This window comes from Physella acuta, unplaced genomic scaffold (assembly GCF_028476545.2).
Source record: "Physella acuta isolate Inbredline_101_S28 unplaced genomic scaffold, ASM2847654v3 ptg000247l, whole genome shotgun sequence".
Lineage (NCBI taxonomy): Eukaryota > Metazoa > Mollusca > Gastropoda > Physidae > Physella > Physella acuta.
Genome location: NW_026731766.1, coordinates 518555 through 543436, shown reverse-complemented (window position 1 = coordinate 543436; position 24882 = coordinate 518555). Strand labels below are relative to the sequence as shown.

Here is a 24882-nt window from a genome sequence, read left to right as displayed (position 1 = left end):
GCACCTCTTAAAAGACTATTTAACACTCGAATTAATCACTTAATTAAGTGGAATTATCATTTTTCTCTATATATTTTGCTATTTTTTGCCTTGGTGTCCTCCCCCCCCCCCCTAATGGTGTCACCCGGTGCGGTCCGCTCCCCCCCCCCTCGCTACGCCACTGGTCCAAATAATACAACGGGTGACGCAAAAAAGTAACAAACGGTATAAAGATACTAGTTTCAGCACTAATGTGTTAGATTCTATACATAAATTGGGCTCTGTATAACATTGTTAGTCGGAAAACATTTAGTTCTAAAAAATTTGTTTTAGTTGTCGAGTTAAATATGCCATCCACTCGTTCTAAACGTTGTCAAATTAAATAGCAGAGTTTCTTCCAGGCATCTCTACGCCCCCCCCCCCCCCCCCCGAACGAAATGGAATTTATTCAGAAAATATATACTTTTAACCGTCCCCCCATCCCCCCCCCCCTCCCGAAAATTTCAAGCCGCCCCCCCCCCCCGGAGAAAAAAGTCTGGGAAGAAACACTGCTTGATAGAAAAGCCAGGTGATAGCCATAATAGGTCACAAAAACCACGAAGAACTTCTGGCTTTAAAGTGTGAGGCTCTACCAATGGATGTAGGTTTATTCTACTAATTTCAATGCAGGGTGTCTTTATTTTATAAAACTGAAAGATTTCACCAATCTTTGCCAACAATAATTTAATTTTTAAAATAGTTATATGGCCATTGATGATGTTTTTCTCCTGCGAACCGTTCAGTCAACTCCCAACTTATATCCTTTCTTCATCTTGACCAGATGCGTAGTAGCGAGGGGGGGGGGGGCGGACCGCACCGGGTGACACCATTTAGGGGGGGGGGTGACACCAAGGCAAAAAATAGCAAAATATATAGAGAAAAACTTGATGGTAGGGGTGGGGGTGCAAATCGAAAGTTTGAGGGGGGTGGTGCAAATCGAAAGTTTGAGGGGGGGGGGGGGGTGCAAATCGAAAAATTTGAAAGTTTGTCCCCGGAAGGGACGCTACGCCTCTGGGGGGGTGACACCATTAAGTGACACCCGACCTCGCTACGCCACTGATCTTGACACCAAACATCGACTCTGTAGGACTGAAGTACTTTTTGAGATTTTCAGTCCTTGTATAGTTTTTCTCTCTACTAAAAGCAAAGATGCAAAAACATATTGTGGATACAAAAAAGTGTATGTATAAAATTAATAAAAGCTTTACAAATTTTAAAAAAATATTTGGAGGAAAAAAAAGATTATTGGAAATGAAAGATAGTAAACATGTAAAAAACAACCAGGTCTATAACTTGTCTAAATATAAAAGGCATGATTATATCTATTGACAGGGCCGGCGCTACCTATAGGGCGAACTAGGGCGGGGCGCAAAAAAAATTGTAATCGCTATTATCAACAAGCACCTATTAATTAATAACTTTGATTATCTTCAATAAACTATAGATGGTCATATAAAAAGGAGTAGCGATCAGTGTTTCTTCCAGACTTTTTTTTTCCGGGGTGCACTTGAAATTTTTTGGGGGGGGGGGGGGGGGGGGGAGAGAGGGGAAGACAACGACTTTCTTCGGGGGGGGGGGGGGTATGCCTGGAAGAAACTCTGTTAGCGATTTATTTCGGCGCCCAGGACGAACTATCAATTTTGCATCCCCAATCCCCACCTTCAAAATTAGGTCTTTATAGGCCTATAATTTATTCGCGATTTAGTGATCGCTCCAGCGCATCATGAGACATTCCAAAAACTCGTGCAATTTTTGTAAGTCTCGTTTTCTCTGACCTTTGAATTAGAAATCTGTTCTGGTGTATAGAGTTTAGTAATGACGGAATGTTCAAAGTATTGTACTTGCATGATAAGTTTTGATGGCATCGTTTAGCTTTGGGGGTAACGGCGGAAGGCTGCTGCTGATATGGTTTCGAAGGTATAAAGTATCGAAGTGCTTAAGTGTCTTATTTTTTATTTGGCTGTTGTGTATTTGTAGATACAGTGGAATCTGATTGGTAGTACAGAAATGAGAATGTAGGTGATGTTCTGTTCGTTGTTCTGGAGTTCGGACTATCGAGTTCTTGTGGTATTCAGGTATCGAATTGTGTTGACTGTTAACTTGTAGTAGTAGGTCCAGTGAAATCGTTTTTGATTTGGAGTATCGTTTTGCAGAGCTTTGTGAAGTTGAACGAGTTGGTGTCGTAGTTTTCGAGTCTAGTTATGTTTAGGTATCGTGTTGTGAATGTAGTAGAGTTTATCAAGTAGTCGAGTTTATCGTAAGTTAGATTATTTCAACAAAGAAACGTAGGCATTCTCTAGGTGAAAAATCTTTAGTTTTAAAGGAATTTATATTACTACTCATCAATTATTTATCTACAATATTATACAGGCTGGAATTTATAACTAACCGTAAACTTTGTTCTTTTCAAATAATAATTTGTTTTTAAATTTAATCAATTAATATAGCAATATCTTATATACAGTGTTTCATCCAGACTTTTTACTCCAGGGGGGGGGGGGGCACTTGAATTTTCGGGGGGGGGGCGGTAGGCTATCTTTCGGGGGGGGGGGGGGCGGACACTGTTAACGGTATATATTTTCTATATTAATTATATACATTTCATTTCGTTCGGGGGGGGGGGGCGGTAGAGGTTTTTTTCGGGGGGGGGGGGGGCTGACTCAACTTATATGGTTTTCCCTGTTTAATTTTTTGAAAGCGTCCCTTTATTAAGGGGATCCAAAATTTGTAAATTCTAAACATAGTCAACCCAATTAAAGAATGTATGTCATCAAAATTGACTAGAAGTATCTTATAATAAAGCTACGATGTTTAGATGTTAAATCAAAACCTACAGTTAAGTAGTAAATGAGTAAAATATATTATTTTGACATAATTACATAGCTAATATAAAAGATTTCTTTTAATTATTACCTAATGAAATTTATAGCGTTTTATTGTGTTTTATTAACAATGTCTTAGTTACACTTGGTTAACCAAGCTATTCTCGAGAAAGTTATTTCCCTTGAAAACATTTTGGTATTTGGATTTGAAAATGGGAGATAATTCGTTGCTTAATTTTACATTCATTTCAAATTCATGCACCTTAGGTTGACCGCTTATATATATTTATATATACAACTTGAAGTTATTATTTGCTATTGGTAAAAATTATAGAGCAGAAGTCCTAAACAAAATAATTTGGTAGATTCTTTTAGCATTATCAGGTTGAAACAAATACATCAGTAGCCTTTGTAGATTGCAATACTTAATGTTAGTAGACATACATTATGAGATAGTGCAACAGATGCGTCTAAAATCGTCTTAGTTGCAAATTAATCATCTAATTAATTGTCTTTTTACTAGCTTTTATTGAACTCACTTCCTCTGTCGTCAGTCTGTCTAGATCGCAACGGCCGAGCGAAATTGCAGGCACTTCTGACAGATACGGTTCGTAATTTGTACGTGGGTCAAGACATGAAGACAATGCATCATGACATTCAATTTGACTTAATTGATCGCCTGATTAAATTTTTATGAATTAATTAAAATATGTACCAAATTAGTAAGCAGTTCTATCCAACTACTCCACACGCGTACAATAATTTCATAAAAAACGTTTTAATAACAAGCTTTTATGTAATAGTGCATTAAAAAGGAGAAAATAAATTATACACTACTATTTAAATAACTATAAAGAAAAGCGTGGGTCTCTTCCTAAATATTAGTAAGGGTATCCAATATATACTAAAGTGAACCACGCTTTTCTTTATAGTTATTTAAATAGTAGTGTATAATTTATTTTCTCCTTTTTAGTGCATTATTACATAAAAGCTTGTTATTAAAACGTGTATCCTCTACAGCTGGTACATATAGCAAGACATTATATAGAACAATGACAACACACAAAAACTGACTTGCCGATTCTCTTTCACGATCTTATTCACTAATTTTTGTCAGAATAGATTTCATCATCCAGGATAACTTTACCGAGTTCCTGCGATTTTTCTATCGATTGGGTTTAAGTGAAACGAGGGTGGTACGAATTGCACGCCGGTACGAATTGACCCCCCCCCCCCCCCCTCACCCCAGTTTCCATGGAGAAATTGGACATTATTCTGGTTGAGTTTTCAGAGCTGACAAACCCATACATTTGTTGATGTAAAAATAAATCACAATTACCAATGCAGGACACGGCACTTCCTGACCACTGGCCATCCTGTCCGCAGGTGAGTGTCGCGCGTGCAGGTGTGCTCACATATCCCGTCTCACACGTGTAGTTGGCGGTTTGACCGTACGTTGTGGCGCTCACACCGATGACGGCGTTAGGAGACGCTGGAGGGTCTCGGCAGTCGATTTCTGTACAACATTTGTCATGACATAAAAATTCGAATACATTATTTTCCATGATGCTATAAAAGATGAAAACATTATTTTCCTCAAGGTACTAAAAAGCGAATACTATTTCCCTCTAAGTACCAAAGTTTTTTCCTCATTGCAACAAACGATGAAACCATTTTCTTAAAGTACCAAACGGCGAAAACATTACATGTATGAGTATAAATATGTGAAAACATGCGAAAACATCATTTTCAGCACGTCTCTTTAAAAACTTCCGAATCTGATGCATAAGTTACGAAATAAATAAGCATTTTAAAACAATTGAAATGAGCGATTACCTTCACAGGTGACAACAGTCCCAGACCACTGCCCATCCGGTCCACAGGTTAAACTGGAACGTTCTGGTACCCCGGTGTACCCAAGTTGACAGGTGTAGTTGGCCGTGTGTCCGTAGGTCGTGTTGGTCACGTCTATGACTGCATGACTTGAGTCAGGCGGACTTAGACAGTCAACCGCTGTGATAAGATTCTTTAATTAATTAAACTCCGTTCTTGTTCGCTTATTAGCTCATTACAGCTTACACCAGTGTCCAACAAATGCCACCATAATAGAATCTTCTTTAAAACGGGGTGTTAGGTTACTGGCAGTGAACTAAATTCTATTATAATTTGGTAATGTCCAAGCTAAAAATATCCTAAACCCTAGCTAAAGTACTAACATAGCCTTGTTGTATTTATGCGGTCATATTACACCAGAGATTTACGAGGCCAGTATATAATGCCGATATAACGCCATGTAAGTCATATTTCAATACCCACAGAGACATTTGTATTACATATTTGACTCATGTTGTCCAACACACTTAATGCACACTGAGGGAAATAAACCGCCTTGATGTTGTAGACTAAGTAGGTACACTCGATGTAAAAACAGCATTTCGGTCGCAAAAAGTTGTGCGCCTTAATAAGTGACGCAGAGGTTTGGGTCTAACTATCTTTCGAGGCGATCTTGGCGCTGGTTTGGTGATGATGATGGGGTGGGGTGGGACTTTTGGGAAGAAAGAGGTAGGTCCGTTTTTAACCATTATAATGTTCAACTTTTTGACTTTGTCACCTCTTCATGAAATGGTATTTATGAAGTGATATTCCAGTAGAAAGTAAAAAAAAAATGTATTAAAAGACAAATATGATTGAATGCTCACGTGTGCAGGTGAGGTTAGCTCCTGTCCACTGCCCGTCCGACTCACAGACCAGTGACCCTTGACCCTGTGGGCTGGTGTAGCCAGGTAGACAGGTGTAGTCTGCCTGTTGTTTGTACGTGGTGCCAGACACGTCCAGCGCAGTGTTGGGGAAGCTCGGCGGCGCGTGGCAGTCGATTTCTGGAACCGTAAAAATGTTTATTTCGTTTCAGGGACAAACACAGTGTGTATTTTTGTTTTTTTTCTAATCGAAAGAATAATACAGAATAGAATCTCTTTCTGTCCATTGAGGTTAGGATTATGTTTAGGGCCAAGTGTAGGGTCGGCTGGGATAAGATTAGGTTTAGAGCCAAGGCCATGGTATCCATTAGGGTTATTATAAGGTGAACTCTGAAGGCACGAGTCAGTGTGGTTAGGGTTAAGTTTATGGTCAGAGCTAAGTTCAGATATAAGGTCAGTTTCACTGTAAGGGCTAGGGTTATGTTAGGGGCTTGGAAAGAGACGTCGATCTAACCGTAGCAGTCTTTACTGTTGTTCAGTGTTTTCAATGCAATTTTTTTAAATGTATGTAATATTTAGTACATGTTAAAATGTTACCTGTGCATGTAATAACATCCCCTGACCACTGGCCATCAAGTTCACAGGTGAGGGTGGAGCGTTCTGGTGTACCCAGGTAACCTGCCTCACACGTGTAGTTGGCCGTGTGGTTGTAGGTGGTGTTGGTCACGACGATGATGGCGTGGGATGATGTGGGAGGGGCCCCACAGTCAATCACTGTACGGAGCAGGCCAATGACATCAAGTGAGACAAGACGGTGACCATAAAGAAATTCGCCATTGGGCAAAAAAAGTGCTAAATGGAATATCGCGCACACAGAAAAATACACAAACAGATAAATGCGCACGTAGAAAAAATGCGCATAAAGAAAATTAAGGACCCAAAAAATGCGCAAAAAATAAGATGAAATAAAAATAAAATAAAAACGCTGATGAGAAAATGCACACAAATTGAAAAAAAAATATTTTTCTGTGTGTAATAACTAAATGAAGACATTGCTGGAAAACGGGGATGTATTCAAAGATGTGAGTCGTGTTTTGTTACCTATGCAGGTGAGGACACTCCCTGACCACTGCCCGTCTAGCCCACAGGTGAGTGTTGGTTCACCTGACGTGGGCAGGTAGCCTGTGTCACAGGTATAGTTGGCCGTGTGAGTCACCGTTGTGTCGGTCACCTCGATGATCGTATGGGCTGAGTCTGGTGGACTGTGACAGTCTATGGCTGAAAAATGTATTGGCGTCACGTGGATAATGTCTATATTTAAGCTGTCACGTGAATGTCTATATTTAGATGTTACCTAATAATTTAACGTATTGTATTATTGTAACACAAAATCGCATTTAAGCACAAAGTTCAGAAGGGGACGACGTGGCTTAGCAGTAGAGCTGCTAACCCGAAAGTCTCCGAATCCGGGTAGAATCTCCCTGAGTCCACCCAGCTCTGATGGGTACCTAGCTCACGTTAGGGAAAGTAACGGCGGCTGGGCATTGCGCTGACCACATTATGCCTGCATATACGAGGTCACAGAAACAGGTGAACTAAACTTCACTGCCCCAGGTTGGAAAATAGAACTTCACAAAGTTCAGAAACATTTAACTTTTCGTCCTCTACTACTAGGTTTTAAATCGTTTGTACGAAAGACATAATTTAGAATTAAGTCTATTCTCATTTGGCTTTTATTTATATGAAAGATCCATTTTGGAAGGTCTCCCACATAACATTTAAAAAACTTGAGCAGCCAAATGCTATCACTAAACAAACCCACTTTCCTTTCAGATTCCTCTCTTTGTACTTACGGTACTTACATTCTTTAAACAACCCTATTTATAGTAACACGCGAAAAATGTGGGGCAATAAATCGTGTTATTGTCATTTCGTTATCTACCCTGTATTTTAAAAGGGAAGAGAAGGGCTAGTACATGCCCCTGTTTTACTGCAGTGATTTACGTTTCTTGGCGCAAAAAGCTTCGAGTGGGTGTCTGGCCTGATGATGTCATGCATGTGGAGTGCCTATAAATATGCACGAATCGAAAAAATTGGATTTTACTGTCTCAGGTCAAGTGGGATAGACGGGTTTATTAAATAAAATACAATACTTTAGGCAGATTAAATGAGAACAGAAATAGAATTTTTAAATGTGTACTCACGACTTACATTTTATTTTAAATTTCCATTTTTATTGTGTGTTTTTTTTTAATTTATATTTTTCTTAGCAATATGATTCTGTAGACCTATTTTTTTTTGTTAATATTAATCTAATCCAACTTAGTTCACACCATGCTCTGTATGTATATCACACCTTTAATTAGTGGGAAACTTCAACGTCTTTATATTATGTATGAATAATTCTGATCCGACAGCCACATTGCCTATAGAAGTAGAGCTAATGTTTCTTGACTGCAGCAAATGAAGGGATAGTGTGGTCAGCATTATGTCCAGCAGACTTTTTCTTTCCATAACGTTAGTTAGGTACTCATCATAGCTGGGTGGACTCAGGGATGTTCCACTGACTTAAACTCGAGACTTTTAGGTAGCAGTCCAGCGCTCTATCGCTATACCACGCCGTCCCACGCTTAGATACACATCAGTGTTGCAAACTCTAAAAAACTATATTAACGTTTTTCACCTTGTTTCGTTGTTTACTACAAACTAACTCCGAGATTAACTTAAAACTGTTTACCTAAACTGGCGAAATAATTTTTTTATTATATGGTATCAAAAGCATTCATCTCTCTCGTTGTTAGTGTCTATACAAAAAGTTAAAAAGTTATAAGAAGATTCAGTTTTTTTACACAGTATTCACTGAGATGATACATTTGTACAATTTGTGTGGCATACTTACCACACGACCACACAATCTGTCCACAGAACACAACCTAGCCTCACAACACCACACAACACAACCTGCCCACAAAACACCAAACAACCTATACCCACAACACAAAACAACCTATCCACACAACACCACACAACCTATCCACGCAACACCACACAACCTAACCACACAACACAACACAACCTAACCTAACCACACAACACAACACAACCTATCCACACAACACAACACAACCTATCAGCAATCTGTTCACACAATACAACACAACCTATCCACATAACGCCACACAACCTAATCACACAACGCAACACAACCTATCCACACAACACAACACAACCTATCCACACAGCACCACACAACCTAACAACACCACACAACCTATCCACACAACACCACAATCTATCCACACAACACCACACAATCTATCCACACAACAAAACACAACCTAACAACACCACACAACCTATCCACACAACACAACACAACCTATTAACACAACACCACACAACCCATCCACACAACAAAACAAAACACAACCTAACAACACCACACAATACAACTTATCCACTAAAAGCAACACAGTAAAACACAACCTATCCACACAACACAACACAACCTAACAACACAAGAACCTATCAACACAACACCACACAACCTATCCACACAACACCAGACAATCTAACCACACAACACAATACAACTTATCCACTAAAAGCAACACAGTACAACACAACCTATCCACACAACACCACAAACTATCAACACAACACCACACAACCTATCCACACAACACAACCTATCCACACAACACAACCAATCCACACAACACCACACAACCTATCCACACAACACAACCTATCCACACAACACAACACAACATATCCACACAACACCACACAACCTATCCACACAACACCACACAACCTATCCACACAACACCACACAACCTATCCACACAACACCACACAACCTATCCACACAACACCACACAACCTATCCACACAACACAACCTAACCACACAACACAACCTATCCACACAACACCACACAACCTATCCCCACAACACCACACAACCTATCCACGCAACACCACACAACCTAACCACACAACACAACACAACCTAACCTAACCACACAACACAACACAACCTATCCACACAACACAACACAACCTATCAGCAATCTGTTCACACAATACAACACAACCTATCCACATAACGCCACACAACCTAATCACACAACGCAACACAACCTATCCACACAACACAACACAACCTATCCACACAGCACCACACAACCTAACAACACCACACAACCTATCCACACAACACCACAATCTATCCACACAACACCACACAATCTATCCACACAACAAAACACAACCTAACAACACCACACAACCTATCCACACAACACAACACAACCTATTAACACAACACCACACAACCCATCCACACAACAAAACAAAACACAACCTAACAACACCACACAATACAACTTATCACCTAAAAGCAACACAGTAAAACACAACCTATCCACACAACACAACACAACCTAACAACACAAGAACCTATCAACACAACACCACACAACCTATCCACACAACACCAGACAATCTAACCACACAACACAATACAACTTATCCACTAAAAGCAACACAGTACAACACAACCTATCCACACAACACCACAAACTATCAACACAACACCACACAACCTATCCACACAACACAACCTATCCACACAACACAACCAATCCACACAACACCACACAACCTATCCACACAACACAACCTATCCACACAACACAACACAACATATCCACACAACACCACACAACCTATCCACACAACACCACACAACCTATCCACACAACACCACACAACCTATACACACAACACAACCTATCCACACAACACCACACAACCTGTCCACTGGCTTACTCTGACACTCCACCTCTGGCCCCTCCCAGGTGCCAGACTCGCCACAGGTCAGTGTGGTGTCCCAGCCGACAGGCACGTAGCCCGTGTCGCACGTGTAGCTCACCCTGGCGCCGTAGAAGGTGCCGGACAGTGAGCTGCTGGCCCTTGGAAAGACAGGCGGGTCCCCGCAGTTAAGAACTAGAGAAACAAGCATCATAAGAACACTAGCTAGCGACTCAAGCTTTGCTTAGCGGGAGTTGGGTTAGCTGTTAGTAGAGTTAATCGTCGGCAGGACTTGTTCAAGGAAATTTTGTTTTGATTGTATCCAGTGTTTCTTCCAAGCATCTCATCTACTGCATACAGTCTACTGTCCCCGAACGAAATGGAATTTAAATAGAAAATGTATACTTTTAACAGTGTCCGCTCCACCCCCCCACCCCCCCCCCCCCCCTTCGGAAATTTTAGTGGGTAAAAAAAAATTAAGTAAAATACTGAATTGTCCTGCCGACCTTATTGTATTGACTTTATACTTGACATACCATGGCAGAAGAAATGTAAATGTTAGTGAATTTTTACTTTATAAAACAAAACTAGCCATATAACCGAAACTAAATTTAGTAAGATTGTGTATAGTCGAATAATGCATTTCAAAAGGGGGGAAAAACAACTTACATTTTGCGACAAAAGAACAAAAAAAATCAAAGAAAAAAAATCAAAGATAGGGTTATTTAACATTATCACACATTATGACCCTTTGACCTCTTTTATACAATGAAAAATACAATAAACCACCCTAACCCATGCATGTTATATAATCTTTTCACGAACCAAAACACTATTCGTTTAACGAATATATATATATATATATATATATATATATATATATATATATATATATATATATATATATATATATATATATATATATATATATATATATATATATATATATAGGGAGAACAGTTAATATGACATAGTTCCGGTACCCACATTCATCAACACACACAAAAAGGTTGGATACCGCTTGTTACCCTTAACAACACTTAACCTAATCCTACTTCTACACATCCTATTATAAACTTAAACTGTCCCCTTAGTAAGTTTAAAAGGTCTATACCGTTTTAAAAAGTAACACCTGTTTGTAACAGCACAAAATGATACCGGTATTTAAATAGCCCACACCTACCCTGAACTATGCATAGCCTTCAAGAAGCGCATACTTGAAATAACCCCATACCTAATCTAACAAAAAACCAATACCTATTTTTAATCTGAGATGCATAGTTGAAACACCCCAAACCTAACCAATCAGTAACGAATACCGCTGACAAACAGAGTTTGAAAATGTCAATCTTTCTTACAAGAACATTCTAAAGCCTCGCCCGACCACGTTCCATCATCCTGACAGGTCAAGGTCGATTGGCGCTCACCCTGGGGGCCAACTAACCCCGTCTCGCACGTGTACACAGCCACTGCCCCCGCCATTGTGTTTGGACAATCAACAAGGGCGGTGGTCGTACGGGGAGGGGTGCCGCAGTCAACTCCTGGAACTTTAATTAGGATCAATCAAGTAATTAGTATGTTAATTAACAAAAAACGCAGCGTCACAATAAATTAGATTTGTGAAGACGCACGGTGTATAGGTTTCTCCAGCTGCCGAAAACACGGCTACATTTCTAAAGTAAACGAGAAGCAGAATAAAGATGTTAATAGCCTATTCCTGTATGAGATAAGATACGAGAGCCTAGCAGCGTATATGCTTGAAGCAGCCAGTAAGCTTTAAGCGAAGAAGACAAGATAGGTGTAGAGTTGTGTACAGGCTTGTAAGGGAACTTCACTTGATGTTCTACGTGTTTGTCCAAATCCATCAAATGACAAAAAAAAGTGTTTTTTGTGAAAAGGTAAACGGGGATTCTTAAAATAGTGCTGAGTAAGGAGAGGGAAAGAGAGACTCAAAATTTGGACGGGGTACGAGAGAGAGGGGAGGGGGTGGGCTAACAAATTATATGTTTAGTGTGTAAAAAATTGCTTATGATTTAAACAGTCTGCTTTATGAATTCGTTTTGAATGGAGCAAAGTGTAAGGAAAACTCACTATCCATTGTTTGGTTGAAATATTGACATTTTAAAAATCAAAGTTAACTTTTGAGTAGTGGTAGATTTGAATCATGATCTTTCTGAAGTCTTAAACTTATTCAAACCATACTGAGATGGGTAAAATAAAAATATTTTTAGTTTTCATTATTTTTGCGTTAAAATTAAGCGATAAGTTACCGTGGGAAGGATCTACGCACCTAGATAAGGTGATGAAAAAGAAAAGTGTGCTTACAGTGAGCAGAACTAAGAAGATAGCAGCAAGCTAGGATTTAATGCAGCATTAAAATTAAGTATAACTATACTCGCTCTGCTAAGATTAAGCTAATCTGGCTAAATAACAGTTCAAAGAAAATGAAACAAAGAATCTTTACCTATACACTTAACCGAGGGACCGTGTGTTAAGTCTTTTTTCCAAGTGCCATCGCTCAAGCAGAAAATCATCCCCATGTTTCTTGGATTTTCAGGCACGTAGCCATCGTTGCAGACCTCTGTGACGTTCGCCAGGTACCCGTGGAGGTAGGTAGACAGATGGGCGTTAGGGTCTTGTGGCAGCGGGGGTACCGGGCACTGCACTTAAAGATCGTGAAAACATACATGCAGTTTGTGGACTTTATAGGGGAAAATAATAACAGGTATATGTGATAAAGGGAAAATTGTATGAGCTTGGGAGCATTCACTTTATCAGAAAATATGCTCACAAAATGCTCACAAATTTAAACCCCAGATATGTCTTCAAAACATTTTACCTGGAAATTCATGTTGGTTAAACAGGGGTAAATTGATGTCCTATTGTGACAAAACTGATGATTTTAAACAATGCTGCAGTTAGCCGACTAGAGCGATTTGCAGGGACGCCTTAAGAACTGCTATGGGAAGTATTTTTGGAATGGAAACAGAGCGTAGCTACCATTAAGCTAGCGTAAGCAAGGCACAGGGGTCCAAGGAAAGTAGGGGCCCTTTTCCCTCTTTAAAAAAGATTTAAATTTTTAATTGAAATTTTAATATATGTTTTATAAAAATAATTTTAAAAAGAAAATGGAAATCCAGTTTCTTTTCTACTGTAGAAAGAATCAAAAGTTTTGACAGTAATTTTTACGAGTTTTCGTCATGGTGTCACGCCTAAAATGTGACACATCCGTCCCCGACTTGTGACGCTACTGTGTTAGGTCACAGGATCATTGTTAATTTGTTGGCTTGGTTTTACATAAAAGTGATATAAAATCAAAGATATTTTACGTTACGGGGACTACATAATAAATACACAATTAGGAAGTATAAAATAAAAAAAAATTACAGATTAACGAAGGGGCCCAATGATAATTGTTGCATAATGGCCCGAAAATCTTCGTTACGCCACTGAATTGGAAATCTCTGGTAAAATATTAAATCAGTCAAAAATGTCTAATACTGTATCACTGTTTTAAGAAAAATTCAACTGCAATTTTGAGGGGGGGGGGGCAGGGTTGTAGGTTGAGGTTGACGTCATTTTAGGGGTGGGGGGATCTGGCTTTTTGTTACGATATGTGACGGAGGGGAGGGGGAGGTAAAAATCGTCCAAAAAGCATGACGTCATTTATGGATAACCCTTTCCCCCCATTTCTTGTTAAATCTAAATTTAGGTTCTTAATTATTTGAGTTTAACCATTGAATACATAATTTTACCACTCATTTCTACGGTGGTTCACTTATCAGGAGGCTCAAGAAGATTTTAAATAATTTGAAAACATAAAAATCGTTTGTAGTGGACGGTTTGTTAAGCTTTTTACAGGAGTGTCCACTGTACCCTTGTGTATTTTGCTTTATACCCTAGTGTATAGCTTTATATCCTAGTGTATAACTTTATACCCTAGTGTATAGCTTTATACCCTAGTGTATAGCTTTATACCCTAGTGTATAGCTTTATACGCTAGTGTCTATAGCTTTATACCCTAGTGTATAGCTTTATACCCTAGTGTATAGCTTTATACCCTAGTGTATAGCGTGTATAGCGCTTTATACCCTAGTGTCTATATCTTTATACCCTAGTGTATAGCTTTATACCCTAGTGTCTACAGCTCTATACCCTAGTGTCTATAGCTTTATACCCTAGTGTATAGCTTTATACCCTATTGTCTATAGCTTTATACCCTAGTGTCTATAGCTTTATACCCTAGTGACTATTGCTTTATACCATACTTCTATAGCTTTATAATCTAGTGTCTATAGCTTTATACCCTAGTGTATAGCTTAATACCCTAGTGTCTACAGCTCTATACCCTAGTGTCTATAGCTTTATACCCTAGTGTCTATAGCTTTATACCCTAGTGACTATTGCTTTATACCCTACTTCTATAGCTTTATAATCTAGTGTCTATAGCTTTATACCCTAGTGTATAGCTTAATACCCTATTGTATAGCTTTATACCCTAGTGTATAGCTTTATACCTTAGTGACTAGTGTATAGCTTTGTACCCTAGTTTCTATAGCTTAATACCCTAGTGTTTATAGCTGTATACCATAGTGTCTATAGCTTTATACCCTACTGTCTATAGCTTTATACCCTAGTGTATAGCTTTATACCCTACTGTCTATAGCTTTATAACCTAGTGTATAGCTTTTTACCTTACTGTCTATAGCTTTATACCCTAGTTTCTATAGCTTTATGCCATACTGTCTATAGCCCATTACCTTCTAAAACTTTAGTACATGTTGTCAGACAGTCGACCATTGCCTCTGTGTCGTAGCAATATCCTTCCTTCGCCTGTACTAAACAATCGCACCTTTTGTCCTGTGTGTCCACTAGAAAGGAATTAATAACAACCATTCTTTTACCAATCTAAGTACTTCAAACATAATTAAATTAATAATTAAGTTTCACACTCACTGTTTATTAAAAAAACAGCCATTGATACCACAAAAGAATTATAAACAGCAACTATTTTTTACTTTCTCGTGTATACAAAGTATAGAGAAAGTCTTGTAATCGTGCAAAAAAAAAATCGTGATTTTTGTAAATCTCGACTTTTTACACCTCACTAATACAGAAAAACATAATTTTGCAATCTTGTCCGTATGTCTGTGTGGCTGTCTGTGCGTGTAAACACGATAACTTGAGTACCGTTACAGCTAGGTTGATGACATTTCATATATAAGTATTTTATCAACTTTTGAGCGATTACCGATAACCGGAAGTGGTACTTTTTCTACTTTGAATTTTTCAAAAGCCTATAACGAGTACTTTTTCAGATAGATAAATGAAATTTCACATGTAAATAAAAGATCTAATTCTCTACCTTCTGTCAAATTTTGAGTAATTTCCGTTGACCGGAAGTACTAATTTACGCTATTTCCGATTTCTCAAAAAACGCATGTAAATTTATAAAGTACTAATAATATTCCGCACTATTATGCACATTTTATTAGGCGTTCACTTGGTGTGCAATTCTTTTTTTACGAGATTCTATTCTATTATAAAAAGTTAAAGTAATTAAAAATGGATTACAAATATTGTCTATATCCTGAGTTGCCATCCCTCGTAGTTTTATATAAGAATATTCGAGAAAGTTTAGGGGAGATCACTCCCGGTTTATTTTTACAAAAGACAAGTAGTCCTCTTGTAGCTTCTCTCTATGTAACTTGCGCGTTGACAAGCATTCTGGAATAAGGTGGGACGAATTCATCAAAAGCACCACCTTTTCACTAATCACATATTTACTTTTTTCATCAAGACAAATGTCAAACATGACAGAAGTGCTTTTACATCTTGAGATTTAGGGTAATTGCTTTTACTTAAAAGGATTGCTTGTTTAATTATATAAATGAACACATTTCCAAAAAAAAAAGTAATCGGGAGCCCCCACCCCCGCACCATTCAGGCTCCCTGCTGGCTGCACCTTTGCCCTGAGTCAGTGTTTCTTCCAGAATTGGGGGGGGGGGGGGGAGGCGGACACTGGTAAAAGTATGTTTCAATTCGTTCGGGGATGACTTGAAGAAACTCTGTCCTGAGTTCTCATTGAAGACCATTCGCCATTTAGATCATTCTGGAATTATTTTGGTCATTTTTACCGAGCTCTCAGCTCACATTACTGGTGTGTGATCCAGTAACCATGGGATGAAAAATATAAACGAATAAACCGGGAGTGATCTCCCCTAAACTTTCTCGAATATTCTAATATAACACTACGTGGGATGGCAACTCGGAATATAGACATGATTTTTGTTCACTTAAACTTTTAAAAATATAATAGAATCTTGTAGAAAAAAGAACTGCACACCAAGCGAACGCAAAAACAAAATGTGCATAATAGTGCGCAATATTATTAGTACTTTATAAATTTACATTCGGTTTTTGAGAAATTGAAAATAGCGTAAATTACTACTTCCGATCAACGGAAATTACTCAAAATTTGATAGAAGGTAGAGAATTAGATATTTTACTTACATGTGAAATTTTATTTATCTATCTGAAATAGTACTCAAGTTAAAGGCTTTCGAAAAATTCTAACTAAAAAAGTACCACTTCCGGTTATCGGAAATCGCTCAAAAGTTGATACTGATCTACGATTTTGATAAACTACTTATATATGAAATTTCATCAACCTAGCTGTAACGCTACTCAAGTTATCGTGTTTACAGACACACACACAGACACACACACAGACGCACAAACAGACATACACACAGACATACGAACAAGATTGCAAAATTATGTTTTTCTGTACCAGTGAGGTGTAAAACGTCGAGATTTCCAAAAATCTCGATTTTTGTTTTGCACGATTACAAGACTTTCTCTATACTTCGTATATACGAGAAAGTAAAAAGTACTCAATAGATTTGAAAAACTCGACGTAAAATTGCAATGGAGTTTGTTTCGAGTACCGTGTTTATTCAAACTTTTCATTTTAGCCGCCTAAGGTTCCACTTTTTTTTCCCCACAGCAGTTGCTTAAAAAAAACATTTGATGATCAAGTGTGAATGATGGGAATGACCCAAGCTACCATAGCTTTACCCAATCCACCATAACTTTACCCATAACTTTATCCACTCTACCATAACTTTACCCATAACTTTACCCATAACTTTATCCACGCTACCATAACTTTACCCATAACTTTACCCATAACTTTATCCACTCTACCATAACTTTACCCATAAATTTACCTACTCTACCATAACTTTACCGTGCCTAAACCACCACACCACCATCAATAAGCCTCCTAAGATTTTACCTCCCTGACAAGCACACGGGTTCTTGCACACTCTCGGACAGTCCACGAGCATGTTCTCTGTGTCCAGCTCGCATTGTCCAAGCGATGCCAGATAGCTGCATGAGCTGTCATCGTCACATTGAGCTGAACCTTCTGTGGATGGGGGGGGGGGGGGGGGGGGGGAGAAAACACGACGTGAGTAGAAGCTTATTATAATTTTAAACTACTTTATTTCCAAAATAAGTACACGCAAGGGCTGCTTGCAATTAGGGACCACAGAAACAGAGCCAGAGTTTATTTCGGGTTCTTTTATCTTTTAAAAGGGGCTTAGCCCCCTTCTCCCTTCCCCATTCCGAAGCATGTGTATCGCCCCCCCTCCCCCACCTAAAGAGAGTTTATATAAAAAGTATATATTTTTACTAGTGTGTCGTCGTCGTCTCCCCCCCCCGGAAAAAAAGTTTAAAAGAAACGCTAACCCACCTGTTTGTATAACCAGCATATATATTATATTTATGGTCATGAGAAAAGTAATATATCATAATTGTTTTTAATACATTATTAAGCTTGTTTTAATAAAACAAAAAAATTATTATGCTTGCAACTATAGTTAAACCTGATTAAAATGTGTTTATTTTGCTCTTTGGTGCGTTTTAGTTGGACCTTGAAAAAATGTGTTTATATATCGCAGTAATGTTTACCTTCTAAAATACTATTGATACATTGACTTATTGCAAATGCCACTCGTAGATTGATCTGTTTATTCAAATACTGTTCGGCAAGTGTAAGGGGGGGGGGGGGGTTCTTGTAGTTTTAGGAGGGTAGCTTACAATTAATTATGTACTTGTTTGTTGGTAAAGCGTGAGCTGATACCGGTTTATACTGATCTTAAATTTAAATTTTCAGGATCTTCATACTCGACAAACTATGCTCAGCAAGTGTTGCTTCCAACATTTTCCGGGGGGGAGGGGGGGGGGGGGGGTCAACGTTTCCGGGGGGGGGGGGGGGGGCGGACACTGATAAAATATATGTTATATAAATTCTGTTTCGTTCGGGGGGTCGGTAGACTTTTTTCGGGGGGGGGGCACTGCTCCCCTGAAGAGATGCCTGGAAGAAACTCTGTGCTCAGCTTCACACAAAGTGCATTTTAGACAAAGTATTTATTACAGCAAGCACTTCATTCTCAGACTAAAATAAAGCTAATTTTATATCGCAACATTAATATCGTCTTATTTTTACTTAAATATCGTGGAGCTAAAACATTTAAAATTAAAATAATGAATGTTCGTCAAATTAAATATAATAACGCCCAATTATTTGCTCTAGGTATAGTGTTTCAAAAGCCGGAAGACCGTTCTAAATTTACCGTTAATTATTTATCTAATTTTCTAATTATTCCCATTGTGTTAAGAATTACAATAGCCAATCTGCGGTGTGCATGGTGTTTAAATCTAGTATTGATACAGAAACAAAACAAACATTCGGGTAAGCGAAATGGAGCGGTGACAAACGATTTATTTCATGTTATTTAATAGGCAAGAGGTCATTCATACGTCACGCTCCCAGGGGGAGGGGGTTGCACTTGTGTGACGCTGTTACAAGGGGGGGGGGGGGAGGTGTAGAAAGTGTGATCCCACACATTTGCATTATTACTTGTCTTGCTAGAAACCGAATTTAAACCGGTTTCCCGTTTTTAATTTTTTCTCATTAGTAAAAATAATATTTATTGAATCGGTCTATATTTGAGTAAGAAATATCTTTATAACAATTAATTTTTAGGGAAGGGGTGTGATAGGATGGCTTATGAATTGTCTGAGGGACTTCACCGAAACCCAACATGTACATCAGTAGCGTAGCCAGGATCGTCTTAAGGGGGGGTTCAATTTTTTTTCCTGCTGTATATAACCCGGGGACAAACTTTCGATTTGCACCCCCCCCCCCCTCAAACTTTCGATTTACACCCCCCTCAAACTTTATATATATACTGAGGGGTCTATGGGGGGATGACCCCCCTAACCCTCCCCCTCTGCCTATGCCACTGATGTACACAACAGTATTTAGTGATGTGGGCGCTGAGTGCATTCTTACAAAGTTAGCATCAAGGGAGACAGCTAGCAAACAAATACAGTTAAAAATTTTCTTCAATAAAACAAAACGTATCATTACCTTTAAGAATCAACGCACCATACAGCAATAAAATAATCCACGAATTTGAAAAGTTGTGCCTTTTCACACCTCCGCTAGACGTCGCTGCCATTAAATGTTGTTTTCTTTACTCATAGGCACTCTGCCTAAGCTGCAGGGGTCACAAATAAATACATTCAGCTCTTTACAAATATATGTGATAAACGGCTTTACAATTGTATGTGATAAACGTAATTATAAAATATTATTTCGCTGAAAAATGGTTGTATATTATCTAAATACAGTTGCTTTCGCATAATCAAATTTGTTCTAAAAAGGTACACAGCATTAATATTGGGAACTCCTTTTATTCAATACCTCGTAAATTTTAATCTAAAATATTATAAAACGTTTATTCGATACGAAACATGTATCTTCAATTTACTTGAACATATTTTGTAGTAAAACTAACCGAAAAAAAGTTTATTTAACTGCGTTGATGAAAATGCTGTAGGCTTATTCTTTCGGAAATTGGTTTTATAACTAATATATTACATATCAACAAAAATCCGTAACGGCAGATCACAAAACTTGTCTGGTTCAAGCGCATACACTTTCTGTATCTTATTCTCCGTGTCCTGTCGGTTGTAAGTTAATCCTGACAATGTTGGGACACTTATCTACTAAACGCCTCCGACGTCGTAAATTTTCATACAAACCATTCGGTAGAAATCGAGTGATAAGTATCGAATCCAATCCAGGTAATAAATTCAGTTGGTGGGTGAACTAAGGTAAAGTCGAAAGTAAACACGGTCAGGTTATCGAACAATAAAATCCCAGCGTTGATTGATTAAAATGTAGTAAATAATATATCGAGTGGTTTTTTAAAAAGATTTTCATGTTTAAATGGATTTTCATGAGTCACATGCTAGTGTCGCGGTAGTGTGTCAGTAACAAGTTATAACTTTAACAAATGTATGAAATATGACATGTCGTTGTCTCTGCAAACATACAGGCCCACGTGTATTAGGCCGTATAACTCTTAATAAAAAGTGTAGTAAATAAAATATAATTTATTTCATTTCTTTATTTAACTAATACATAAAAAGTTCTTGTATATTGATTTGATAAAAGGATGTATCAACTATTTTGAAAAATGGAGCGTTTTTATTTTGTTTATAAAAAGTGGAAAGAAAAGTTTGAACATGAAGAGAAAAAAATATAAATGACGATCGGCAAACATTTCTAAATATTGAAACAAGCCACAACAGAGTGTTGTTTAGATGCTTAACGCTGATTTCATATATATATATATATATATATATATATATATATATATATATATATATATATATATATATATATACGTTCGTGTGTGACATCCTGATTTACCACACCGGATGTCACCCGACCTAGTGGCGCCACTGTTGGCTTGAAGAAAGAAACGTAATCACCAGGAAAATAAACATGAAATTTCAACAATAGTACACAATTCGGAAACAGCTATCCATATCATTTCATCAAGCCTTACCACAAGAATTATCAGTTTTTACTTTATCCTCTACCCTTCACCCAACACATTAACCGTAGCGCTTAACTAAACAAACAAAGTCGTATAAACTAAAAAAAAAAACGTTTCTAAAATTACTTTGAAAAACCAACAATGCACAGGCACCCCTGCGGTCCGGCCCTGCTCACAATGTAACCTAATTAAATTCCACAGTACTCACGCTAGCCAGGTAACTGAGACCTCTATCCTAGGCTATGGACGACGTGGTTGTGGCCTGGTCATATCCCTTATCCTGCTGGGACCAACGGTCGACTATCGACTTTTTATAGTCGTGTCGTGATAGTGGGTCGAAGATTGGAGTCATGGGCGGGACAAAGGGGTGTGGGGGTGTCTTATAGCACTGTAAGTGACAGCTGTCTGTCACTATCGGCACAGTGACAGAAGTCAATGTGACAGCTATACTTTTAAAAGTGCCAACACGGACAGTCAATGTGACTACATGGACAGTTAATGTGACAACACGGACAGTCAATGTGACAACACGGGCAGTTAGTGTAACAGCATTGACAGTCAATATGACAACGTGGACAGTCAATGTGACAACGTGGACAGTCAATATGACAACATCTAGTCAATGTGACAGTAGATTTTCTTAAACAGTAACACCACTGACAGTAAATATAACAGTATATTTTGCGCAACATTTAACTTTAAACAAAGTAAAACTACTTTAAACAAACAAAGCAAAAGTACTTTAAACAAATAATACAAAACTACTTTGCTCTTTATTCAATGTAAACAAAACAAAATTGGTCAGAAATTAGTCAGCGTAGGCCAAGTTACTAGTTCATTGACAGCTCTCATTGTATTTCTGTAGGCCTACATTTTATTTTTGCAGCGACTTCAAAAACAGCGAAATAACACAAGACTTAGCTTGTACATAAGTCTCTGTCAAAACAACAATAAGATAACTGAGACTTTAATAAATACACGTCTAAAGAATATATTAAGAATAAAATGACAGGACAAAGGTAATATAAAATTGTAAGGTATTTGTTTATAGAAAACAATAGAAATGCAAATCATGGAAAGAAAAATTCCAATGGATCGGGCATAAGATCTGTAAAGATACAGACAGCAGAGCCGCCAGGCAGGTCATAGAGTGGAGTGCAACCCTGGAGTGGAACCCCAGAAGTGGAGTGCAGCCCTGGAAGAAACTCTGGCCACAACCATAACACTAACCTAAACTCTAGACCTATCTCAACATATGAACACACCGGCATTGATAATACCTGTTATTGGATAAAACGATATCTAAGCGGCAAGAACCACGTTGACAGTGTAAACATGCTTCTTACTTTATTTTATTCGATTTAAACGACAAATAGTATAATGTTCATCTTTTAAATTTAAAAAAATAAATAAATTGATTAGATGTTTAAGACTGTTAATACCTTTCTATTGTTACCTAAAACATATGAACTCTTCTAATTAAAAAAGAAGCAAAAGGTTAATAATTAGCGCCATTTTCTCAAGCATGACTTGTGTATTCAGGCAGCAGGTCGATAGACGATTGCACCCCGCCTTACTTGCTCAGGGCCCGGTACTGCTTCACCTCTGGGGAGAAATTTTAGACTGCTACACAATGAGAAGTGAGCGCGTCGCGTGAGAATTTCACCTTCGGCAGTTAAAAAAGAAATTGCAGGAACTTTTGTTTATTCGGCGAATAAAAAAAATATTCTAGGCGTAACCGACTTGCTATGTTGAATAAATAGAGATTAAATTCATCGCATGAATGCACTCACGGTTTTTTTTAAATTTGTTGCTTCTTGTTTGAGTCGAGACCAGATCAGGACTTGTGTTTCTTTCAGGCATTTCTCTTATTTTTCTTATGTGGATCTCTTGCCCTTCCCCCGCGTGGGACGTCCCACACTCTCCGACAAAATAGAAATATACATAATTTTTAATTATATAGATAATATTTAACCAGTGCCAGCCCTCCTTACCCGGATTTAGGAAAGTGTAATTGCGCCGCCTCCTAGAGAAAAAAAAAAGAAGCCTTGACCAATATCAAGTTTATTTTACTGGTATCGTTTCACTCGCGCTGTTCGAAACTCCAGCTTTAGTGATAAACCTAACACTCATATCGATACCTATTTAAAAAGTCGATACGATACTACATTCTCTCCCCCCCCCCCCCCCCACTAAAAGCAGCAATTTAAAATTTGGAGAAATAAATTTTTATAAAAAGCTCATATAAATAAAAATCCATGTACCATATTTTAATAATTATTTATTTTTATTGCACTGGTTTGTACATTTTAAATTGAAAATATCAACAAATTTACAAAAATATTTAAACATGACATGAAAAATTATTTTTATGAGGCACATTTTTTCTAGTCACAGTTTCCAACAAGACATTACGTACTCTAGGAGCAACACACACTTGTCAAAAGCCTCAAGTTCGATACTCGTGCTAGACAATGTAGGTTGTTTCCCGACGGAGCGACCCACAGTATCCAAACCTGGTGGTGTAATGTGCGGGGAGAGGAGGTTTGAACCCTGCGGTCAGCTGGGGTGTCTGAAGTGCTCGATTGTTCAGTTTTGTTGTGGTCTGTAATGCCTAGGAGCATGTCTCGGGACTTTTATAACCATCGGATAGAAAACAAAGCTGGTTTTATGACGTTGTGGTCGGCTACCAGCCCGAAGTTCTCGAGTTCAGGTCTCGGTTCTGACACGGGACTGTAGAACGTCCCTGAGTCCACCCAGCTCTTATGAGTACCTGACTCAGTTGGAGGAGAGTAAAGGCGGCTGGGCATTGTGCTGACCACACCATCCCATCAAGAATCGTATGACTCTACTTCATCTCCCCTACGGATCTCTTGGTATGACATCAGTTTGCGACATAATTGTGTGGCCATCCACCTTTCTTTACAACGTACCACAGAGATCTATCACATGACCACGCCACACCATCAAGACGTTCGCTTAATTATAAAATTACATAGCATCAAATGTAATTCAGTTAAACATGAAATATAGATCTAGTTCAGTTAATATGAAATATAGTTCAGTTAAACAATTAAACAAGACTGGCATTTTATTGCGCAATTATTTTGATCCGTCTTATGTTCTGTTTATTTGAAACAATTAGGGCCAATCGACAAGTAGTAATGCAGTGTTAAAAATAAAATTCCAGCAGTTTCTTTCAGGCATTTCTATGGGAGGGAGGGGGTCACGTCCACCACTCCACCTCAGATACCTCGAAGCCCCACCTTTATAATTTTAATCTAATAAAACATGGCGCCCGGGGTAGACCTCCCCCGCCACCACCTCAGCGGTAACACCGGCATTCATTATGGTGCAGCTATTTATAGCTATAAGTTAGTCTGACCCGCCCTTTGGAGGTGGAACATGGAGAGAGAAAAACATTATGGTGGTAAAAAAACGCTAGTAAAATAACGGTTCTGTTACATCAAACTCAGCATTCATATATATATATATATATATATATATATATATATATATATATATATATATATATATATATATATATATATATATATATATGTGTGTGTGTGGGGGGGGGGGACGAGGCGTTGTGTCTGGCTAGCAG

At 38.2% G+C, this 24882-nt stretch overlaps 1 protein-coding gene and 1 long non-coding RNA gene across 2 annotated transcripts; both read right to left on the bottom strand.

The window, feature by feature from the left end:
- Positions 1–4179: 4179 nt before the first annotated feature.
- LOC131938541 (sushi, von Willebrand factor type A, EGF and pentraxin domain-containing protein 1) lies at positions 4180–17745 on the bottom strand (the record flags this gene model as incomplete). Its single annotated transcript, XM_059296610.1, is given in 8 exon segments — positions 4180–4356; positions 4677–4853; positions 5540–5716; positions 6134–6310; positions 6638–6814; positions 12818–13018; positions 15114–15224; positions 17654–17745. Coding segments are annotated over 8 exon segments (1249 nt in total), but the record flags the coding sequence as incomplete, so codon positions are not given.
- A 13-nt stretch (positions 17746–17758) lies between these two features.
- LOC131938540 (uncharacterized) lies at positions 17759–21551 on the bottom strand. The gene is made up of 3 exons (XR_009386306.1): positions 21484–21551; positions 19796–19925; positions 17759–17785 (listed from the first exon to the last, which is right to left on the bottom strand). It is a non-coding gene; the product is annotated as an uncharacterized LOC131938540 (long non-coding RNA).
- Between the last annotated feature and the right edge of the window lie 3331 nt (positions 21552–24882).